The sequence below is a fragment of the Geospiza fortis genome, unplaced genomic scaffold (genome assembly GCF_000277835.1).
Source record: "Geospiza fortis unplaced genomic scaffold, GeoFor_1.0 scaffold546, whole genome shotgun sequence".
NCBI classification, from domain to species: domain Eukaryota; kingdom Metazoa; phylum Chordata; class Aves; order Passeriformes; family Thraupidae; genus Geospiza; species Geospiza fortis.
Window position 1 is genome coordinate 59,488 of NW_005054612.1, and position 9,574 is coordinate 69,061.

General features: G+C 57.4%; 1 protein-coding gene across 1 annotated transcript in view; it reads right to left on the reverse strand.

Annotated features, from left to right (window-relative positions):
• Window positions 1–3,871: 3,871 nt before the first annotated feature.
• TBC1D16 (TBC1 domain family member 16) overlaps window positions 3,872–9,574 on the reverse strand; it is a 22,652-nt gene continuing 16,949 nt past the window's right edge. The window contains 7 exon segments of the mRNA XM_031064657.1: window positions 3,872–4,645; window positions 5,151–5,297; window positions 5,781–5,960; window positions 6,337–6,523; window positions 7,157–7,291; window positions 8,033–8,181; window positions 9,085–9,252. Of these exon segments, the coding sequence (XP_030920517.1) occupies window positions 4,400–4,645; window positions 5,151–5,297; window positions 5,781–5,960; window positions 6,337–6,523; window positions 7,157–7,291; window positions 8,033–8,181; window positions 9,085–9,252 (1,212 nt within the window). The 3' untranslated portion in view covers window positions 3,872–4,399.

Consider the following 9,574-nt stretch of genomic DNA (forward strand, 5'->3'; position numbering starts at 1 on the left):
CCATGCCCTGCGCCCCCTGTCCCTGTGTGTCCCTGTGCCCCCCGTCCCCGTGTCCCCGTGTCCCTATGCCCCCTGTCCCCGTGTGTCCCTGTGCCCCCTGTGCCCGTGTCCTGGCCCAGCCCAGTCTCCTCTCGAGGTGTCTGCGGTGCTGCTCCCCTGTCCCGGGGCTCCAGGATCGGTTCCCGCAGGGATTACCGAGCACAGGACAGAGGACTCGCCTTTGGTTCCTCCCTGCTCCCTTCCCCCCGGCGGCAGGAGGAGGGGGGCTGGGCTAAAGAGGCTTACGGGCACTATTTACCTTCGCCAGGGGCTATTCTGGGCTCAGCTGCCGCTAATGCAACGCTCAGGGCAGCGCTGGGGAGGCTCCACGTGAGGGGCCCTGCTCCTGGCACCCCTTCCTCCTCTGCAGGGACCAGAGCTTGGCGGATTTCTCGTTCCTTGGGGGTTTTCAGGTGGCAAAGAGTGTCACAAAGGAAAGTCTTGGGGTGGCTCAGAAGGACCTTTGGAATGCACTGCCATTGCAGCGTGGGGCTCGTTGCCATCCTTGCACTGCAGGGAAATCCCAAGGCTGCTCCCAGTGCTATCCCAGGCTATCCAGGTTGGCTTCACTGACCCTGTGTCCCCCCAGACAAGCTCAGATGGTTGTGGAGCTCCAGTGTGAGTTAAATAAAGGCATCACAAGTCAGTGGACAGGCTGAGACTGGAACTGGGTCACTGGGATCAGAGCTGGCCCTTGGGGACCAGCTCCATCCCTTTGTGTCCCCAGCCAGGGCAAAGCGGGCTCAGTGTGTGCCAGGGGCACGGGGAGCTCCAGTGGGGAGCACAGGGACAGACACCTGAGGTCTCCTGGGACGTTCAGGGGACACCAGGCATGGCAGAGTGGCCAAGGGTGGCAAATGGTGCCAAGGATGCCCACCCAGAGCTGAGCCCTGCTTCGAACAGAACCCAGCTGATTCCGCATGCTGCAAAGCTGCAGTGCAGAGTCTTTAACTAAACGAATCCTGAGTGATTTCCACATTGCTGAATGACATTTTAATAGTGGAAAAATAACGCTCCAAATTATCTACTTCATCTCTTCCTATTGTCTTTTACTGGCTGGGAACGAGTGCTGCAGCAAAACCAGCCCTGGCCCTTCTGGGAGGGGTTTGTGGTGCCTCCAGCCCACGGCAGGGAGTGGGGAGGCGAGGAGGGGCTGTGTCCCTGTGCCCAGCACCCCCTGTGCCCAGCAGGGGCTGTGCCCCTGTGCCCAGCACCCCCTGTGCCCAGCAGGGGCTGTGTCCCTGTGCCCAGCGCCCCCTGAGCCCAGCAGGGGCTGTGTCCCTGTGCCCAGCGCCCCCTGTGCCAAGCAGGGGCTGTGCCACCGTGCCCAGAACCCCCTGTGCCCAGCAGGGCCTGTGTCCCTGTGCCCAGCAGGGGCTGTGTCACTGTGCCCAGTCCTCCAGGCCTGGCAGGGCTGCCCACAGCTCACAGTGCTGCCCTGGCACCAGGAGCAGCCACGGTGCTGCCAAGGCCCCACGGCCATGCCCGTGCCACACGGGGCTGGCAGGTGGCACAAGGCAGTGTCTGCCTCCTGCTGTCCCCCTGGGGAGCTGGCACCTGTCCCTGTGCCACCAAGTGGCTCTGCAGGAAGATGCTTCTGGCATTTTCTGCCGTGTGCTTTTTCTGACCTGAATTCAGCCCCTGCCACTTGGAGCCTCCACGTGGATGGAGCCACCGAGGAGGTCAGGAGCAGAGCCTGGGCACGGCAAGGCAGCCCTGGCACCCAGCACCAGGTGCCCCAGGTGCCCAGGAGCAGAGCCTGGGCACGGCAAGGCAGCCCTGGCACCCAGCACCAGGTGCCCCAGGTGCCCAGGAGCAGAGCCTGGGCACGGCAAGGCAGCCCTGGCACCCAGCACCAGGTGCCCCAGGTGCCCAGGAGCAGAGCCTGGGCACAGCAAGGCAGCCCTGGCACCCAGCACGTCCCCGAGGGGCTGCAAGGGGCGGCTCAAGCTGGGGACGGTGTCTGCTTCCCCAGCCTGCACAGCAATGGACACACAAAAGCCTCACACCAACTTTTATTATCACTGAAACACAGATCCCCACGAGCTCCCTGCCCAGAGGAGAGCAGCCCCAGCCCTCCCAGAGGTGTTCCTTACCAAAGCCCAGCCCAGGCCTGCAGCCTCGGTGCCCGGCAGCCAGGCCAGCTCAGAGCTGTGCCATTCCCAGGGGGTTTCCCCAGTGCTCCCATGCAGGGGAAGGATTCCATCCTCTGGACTGAAGGCACACAAATCAGGAGCTGAGCTGTCCTTGTGCCACTCAACAGGCAGCCCCTGGCACGCTGCCCTCAGTGGGTCAGGGCTCCTTCCATTCACTGCTCTTGGCTGGTGCTGCCTCCCTTCCCAGCAGGAACGGGCTCCAGGACAGCTCTGGGTAAGGCTTTGCAGAAGGATTCTGAGAGAAATGTGCTTGTCAGGTGCAGGAACCCAGCCAGCTCTGCTCGAGGTTCCCCACGTGCTGCTGAGGGCACAGAACTCCTGAGAGGCAGGGCTGGGACTGAGCCTGCCCAGCACAGCTGTGGAGGGAGCGAGTGACAGGGGCAGGACAGCCAGGGAGGGCTGCAGGACAGCCAGGGAGGGCTGCAGGACAGCCAGGGAGGGCTGCAGGACAGCCAGGGAGGGCTGCAGGACAGCCAGGGAGGGCTGCAGGACAGCCAGGGAGGGCTGCAGGACAGCCAGGGAGGGCTGCAGGACAGCCAGGGAGGGCTGCAGGACAGCCAGGGAGGGCTGCAGGACAGCCAGGGAGGGCTGCAGGACAGCCAGGGAGGGCTGCAGGACAGCCAGGGAGGGCTGCAGGACAGCCAGGGAGGGCTGCAGGACAGCCAGGGAGGGCTGCAGGACAGCCAGGGAGGGCTGCAGGACAGCCAGGGAGGGCTGCAGGACAGCCAGGGAGGGCTGCAGAGGGCTGCAGGCAGGCACAGCCCACTGCCACCTCGGCTCCTTTTCCACCCCCCCAAGGAAAGTGCTCCCCTGGCTCCGTTTGGCACAAACACTGGCTCAGGACACGCCTTTGGAGGCCACGGGGTTTGGTAAGAACCTTTGGCAACAGGGCTCGAGGCCCCAGCTCCACTTCTGGCTGGCAAAATTTATAGCAGGCATGGGGAGAAACACTGTCCTTTCAAAAACAGCCTGAGGGAAACCTTTATGAGACAGAGCTCAGCAGAAACGACTGCCACAAGGCAAGTTTCATTTTCACTTTGGGATGTGGGACAGGGAGCACCCCTGGCACTGACTGAAGGGCCTAAAACCCACACGGGGTGTTTGTGCCATGGGCTGTGGCAGTGACAGGCAAGGACAGTAAATATTCAGTAATTGAGGAGAGCCAAAGGAAACACAATGGGAAACATACTGGAAACAACAGACTAAAGTATGAAAGTCTGCAGCTGTCAGCATAAAGAAACAGCTTTGCTGTAATGTCAGAGAATCACAGAATGGTTTGGGTTGGGAGGGCCCTTAAAGCTCATCCCATTCCCCCCCCTGCCATGCCAGGGACACCTTCCACTGTCCCAGGTTACTCCAAGGTCTGTCCAACCTGCCCTTGGACACTTCCAGGGATCCAGGGGCAGCCCCAGCTGCTCTGGGCACCCTGTGCCAGGGCCTCACCTCCCTCCCAGGGAAGAATTCCTTCCCAGTATCTCATGAAGAAGGAAACTTTGGGCAGTGTATGTGAAATACCCTGACTCAGAGCAGCTCTGCTCTGAGACCTGGGGCAGTCCATTTCCTATAAAAATGGGAAAAAATCATGCCAGCCAGTGTATCCTATAAAACCAGAAAAGGTCAGAGACAAGACTTTGAGGTGACCGGTCCTTCCTTGCTGACAAAGCAGACACCTGCCCTGCAATCCCAACGCTCTGCAGTTTTATTTTTGGCAGATTATAATTAAAATGGCTTTTATGGCTTTAAAAAGAAGCCAGGAAGCTGCATGTTTGGTTGAAGCAGAGAGCTGTGCTCTGGCTGAGGGGACAGTGGCCTTGGCCCTGCTCCTGCCACCTGCCCACCAGCACCTCTGGGCGGCCTTGGCTCCCGGAGCGCTCTCGTTTCTCACCAGCAGGTAAGAAAGTTCTGGCTGCTAACCACTCCAGTCCCAGAGGCAGAATAAAAAGTCCTTGTTAAAACCTAGAAAAGCTTGTTTCTAACAAAATCAAATCCAAACACAGTTCCTGGGTCGATGCCTTTCTCTCAGGTTCCATCACCCATGCAACAGAACTTCCCCTACAGAGCAATTGAACTCCTCTTCCATTCCACACTTCCAGTCTTCTCAGGAGCCTTGACAAGCTATTCCTCCATTTCTTTCTTTGACATTTTTCCCTGTGCACATCCTTCCTGCCCTTCCCTTCCCTTCCGTCGCACCCTGTTCCTCTCAGCTATTTTCGGAAGGCAAAGACATCCCGTGTCCTCAGGCCCTTCTTGCCTTCACTTCCTGGTGCAGGAGAAGACTCTTCCACCAGCCCCCCGTAGGGGCAGCTCTCGGACTCTGCGTGGTGGCCGGAGCACTCCACGGCAGGGATGAAGCCACTGTCCCACATGCCCGTCCCACACAGCTTGCAGAGGTCGTGCAGGCTGCAGGGGATGCGGGGCAGCAGGTGGAACTGGTAGAGCAGACTCCTGGCCTGGAGGGACAGAGAGGGAAAAGTCACGCTCACCCCTCACTGGGGACCAACACGCAGGGCTGGGGTGGCCTCCCACCCCGGCCTCCTGTTTGGCTGCCTGGGCTGCAGCAAAGGTGTGTCCTGCCAAACACCTGAGGGTTACCCGAGGCCCTGGGGACAGTGGCAGGTCACAGGGGCTGCCACACACACACACCACAGCTCATCCCATGGCCCCAGTCACTGCCAGCTGAAAGGGCACGGGCACCATGGCACCGACAGCTCTGGCTCCATGTCCCTGAGCAGGTTATCCAAACCAAACAAGGGTTATCCCAACCACGCTGCCACCTCCCAGGCACTCAACAGCCACCTCCTCCTGCTGCAAACCCCTCTTGCAGGCAAACAGCAGCATCCCACCCAGGCAGCCACGGGGATACAGGAGGTGCAAGGCTGAAGCAGCAGTCCCTGGGTTTCTGAATACTCTGACTCATCTCTGGAGCTTGTCCCACACGGGCACCTGGGCATTTACCTTCCTGAGTACGAGCTCCCCGTTCATGTGCATGGCCAGGTTGCTGAAATGCAGCAGCATCTGGTCAGTGGGCAGCTGCTGCTCGATGACGTCGTCCCCGTAAATCACCACGATGGCCACGCAGATGAAGAGGTGGAAATAGTCTGTCTGCAACGGGAACACAGGGGCTGCTGTACAGCAGGTGGAGGCAGAGCTCTGGCTTCACCTCCCACCCTCCACAAGCGGGTCCTTGGCGAGAGATCTTGCTCCCTTCAGTTCTGCCCAATGCTGAGAATGTGAATTACTGGGGACTTCTGAACCACAGCTGAGCCTAAGGCTCTTTCCTTCACAGCACAGCAGCAAAGTCTGCACCAGCGTTTGATCCACAGAGCAGAATTCGGGGAAGATGTTTCCCGGCTGTGTAGGAGAAGCCTGAACTTCAGAGGTGGGTGTTCAGCATTTCCTGAAACACGTCCTTGTGAAGCCCAGACATCCCCAAGGAGGAGAGGCGAGCTGGGCTCCATCCTCCTGCTACACAGATAAACCTCTGCCACAGTCCCAGACCTGACCGATTTTGGCGACTTTGCTGCGAAGAGCCTTTCTGGACACCCTCAGAGCTGAGGCTGAGCACTCAGCCGGGATGTGCCTCACCTGGTAGTGAGCCCAGCAGGCCTCCCACATGCGCAGCGCCTCGGCCTCCGGGAACTCCCTCTTGAAGCAGAGCAGGATCCAGCGGTGGCAGAAGAGCATCTGCAGCCCGTCCTCCCCCAGGGCACACAGGTGCTGGTGGAAGCGCGGGTGCATCAGCCGCAGCAGCTCCCGCAGGTACAGCTGCAAGGGACAGCAAGAGACAGCCGGGCTGAGGCGCTGCCTGGGGCACCCTCAGCACCCCGGGAGCTGCAGAGCTGCAGAGCTGGACAGCTCTTCTCTCTCAGCTGCCATTCCACAAGAAGGGAGGATGTAGCTGCCTCTGGAGTGCCTCAGGATCAATTCTACCCACCAGGTATTTCCATAGAATCACAGAATATCCTGAGCTGGAACTGATCCACAAGGATCACCAAAGCCCAGCTCCCGGCCCTGCACATGGCAACCCCAAGGATCACCCCAAGGGTGGCATGATTTGGCCTGCTGGACGCCCCCCCAGCCCAGGAATTGGGGAGAGGAGAAGCCACGACAGGGCTGAAGGGAGCCCAGCACTCAGCCTCACCAGCTGCTTCTCCATGTCCTCATCCCGGGGGGAGCTGATGAAGATCGTGTTCTGCATCAACCCAACAAAGCACCAGAAGGTATCGGACTCATCCAGGACCTCTGCCAGGAGTGGGGCAACCAGGTCAGACATGCCCTGGGAGTAGCCAATGGCTGGGTTAAACACTGCATAGTTCAGCAAGATCCTCCTGGAGCAGAGACACAAATGCAGAAGGGACAGGTGAGGGCAGGTGACAGCATCACCTCAGGGACACAGGGCCTCATGTGAGGTGCTATAACACAGACAGGGAAACCCTGCTGCAAACCCCAGTCCTGTGGCATAAACTTCAGGAAAAGCTTTGGCATTCACAGGCAGCAAAATATAAACAGAAAATGAGAATTTTAAAAGATTAGGAGGACAGAACTGAATGGCCCATGAGAAGGGAGAGATGATGCCCAACACATCCATAAAGCTCCATGCCATGCTGTTGGATGAAACCCAACTCCTTTGAGGTCACACCTTTACAAGTCACACTGTCATGGAGCAGACTCGGGTGTGCTTGTCCTCTCCCCACCAGGAGAACCACAGACCCAAGCACCTGCCCACTGCCCTACCACAGCAGCTTTGCTGTGCCTGTGTGTGCAGGGAAGCTCAGGGATGGGAGCAGGGTTACAGGGCAGAGAAGGGAACTGCAGCAGCAGTGGGAGCACTGGGGAAGGCCTTGCTGCTGCATCCCATGGCTGCAGAGGCACGGTGGGTGCTGTGCAGCATTCCCAGGCAGCCTGGGCTGGGAACACCGAGCGGGACATGGTTGTTAGGAGACTGGAATCAGCCACTTCACCTCATGGTCTCCACATTCGGGTTGCCCTCCCCTCGGAAGAACTGGTTGCTGCGGTCGGTCCTCACGACATCCTTGTCCACCGTGAACTGCACCTGGCGCCAGAAATCCTTCTGCTCATCTGGAGTCATGGACAGCCTGGGAACCACACAGCAACAGCACAGGGCAGCCAAGAGAGGAATGTGATTGCCACAATGAACAAAAAGCCTCATTTCAGTCTTAGTTTGCAGAGAAAAACTATTCCTGTACCGAGTTTCCTCAGCACCTGAAAAACAGACCAGCAGGTCTGCCCAGAACAGTGGATTGTCTGTCCCAGGGGATTACTGGAAGGAGCCTCCTGGGTTATAAACAGCATGACACGATGTGTTCGCTGCAATAAACACTTCAGAAGCATCAGACTCTGTTCTCCACTGCCCCTTGGAACTCAGCACACCAGAAATCACCACTCTGGTTTGATTGTCTCCTGATTATCAACAGTACTGTGCCCCTCCAGATTCAGTGCACCCACCTCCACCTAACAGTTCTTGCATTAACAACCTTCTAGAACTACATAACCCTTCTCATCCCTTATTTTAATGCACATTTTATTCATAAAGAAATGTAAGACTCCAATTTCACCATCAGTGTTCTAACCTGAGCCTCGCCTGCGAGGTTTTCTCTGCGTGGTTCTGATGAGGCTGTTCCCAAAACCCAGGTGAGGAAATGTCTGAGCTCTGTGGCATTTGCTCCCGAGCTTCAGCAGTGCCCAGCACCTCCTTCCCCATCCCTCCTAATCCTCTACTCCAGCCTCTCCTCATGCAAAGGATGCAGAGACTGAGGTGTCACTGTGATGCCCAGCCCAAGGAAAATGAGCAGGGGAGGATGATGATGTTCTGTTACCTTTTCTCCTGGATCTCAAAGTATTCTCTCCTCTTCTGCAGCCTCAGTGCCTCTCTCTCTTCAGAGGTGGACTCGTAGCTGTAGTAGTGCAGCAGAAAGGGCCACACCTCCCCACGGATGGAAATATCAATCCCACCAAAGAAAATGGCCTGGAAGAAGGAGCAAAAGTTATGGCCGGTACAGTTTCAGCATTCCCAAAAACAGCAACAGGCAACTGCCCGCTGCTGTGCCTTGGTGCCTCTGCAGCTCTTTCCTGACAAGTGACGCCTTGATTCAAGCTCCTGCAATTTGCACATGTTTAGAGGGAAAGTGCTGGCCCTCTATTCCCAGACCAGACACAAATCAGGCTCATTTCAATGTCAATAACCACCCCCGGAGAGGCTCTATGATTAACGTGTCGTTCTCATGTCACGGCTTAATCCCAAATCCTGGAGACTGCACTGCACTGCAAACTTCTGTCTCAGGGCCCAGCCCCGTGCTCCCCTCAGCCCTGTTATTTCATACAGCAATCTCAGATCACACAATCTCAGTTCATGCAATCTCAGCTATTTCAACCATCTCAGCTCTTTCAGCAATCTCCAGTGCTCTCTGTGCCTCGGTCACACATTCTGCAAAGAGAGCAGGCGCTGGGCACTTTGGTTTATTGATTCCAAACGGCAGCAGAAGTGGGACAGCTCCTCTGTCAGAGAAATGCTCCTCCACCACAGAGTCACAGAATTGCTAGGGCTGGAAGGGACTCTGCAGATATCCAGTCCAAAGGCAGGGTCACCTGCAGCAGGTGATACAGGAACATGCCCAGGTGGGAATCCAGTCCCACAGCAAGAGCTCCAGCCAAGGCTTCACTCAGGTCTCCATCCTCCCAAAAGCCCAACTCTTGTCCCTGGCAGGAACACAAACTCCTGCAGCTGCCCTGGGGACCCACACTCAGCACAGGAGAGAGCACAGAGAGCCCCTCACCTTCCTGAGCCTGTCCTCACCTTCCTGAGCCTGTACTCCAATTCAGCAAAGGAGAGAACACAGAGAGCCTCTCACCTTCCTGAGCCTGTCCTCACCTTCCTGAGCCTGTACTCCTCCTCCACCTGGCCGGCCTCGTTGAGGTGCTGCAGCCAGGCTGCCACGTCCAGGCGCCGCTGGCAGTTCTCCTCGGGGTGGGTCTCTGAGGAGGGCAGCTTGGGCCGGCGGATGGAGAACTGCATGCAGGTTTTCTCATCTGCAAGCTGCTGAGGGGGACAGCAAAGCACAGCTGCAGCAGGAGCCAGAGAGAGCAGCACAGTGTGAAACCCAGAGCAGGGAAACCACTGCATGGTTCATGTAGGATTAAGCACTGAGGAGCTGCACTTGGGAAGGTTCTGTTGGGTTTTTTTTGTTGCCTTTTTTTTTTTTTTAATTCCAACCATTACAATAACAAGAGTGATTAGAATAATTAAAATCCACCGCGAAACAGCTTCATCTTAAAAAAAAAATAGTTTCCATTCCTCCTCCAATCTTATCCCTGACCTGAAACTGAATTAACGCTGCTTACAGCAAAACTTGCCCCTGCCA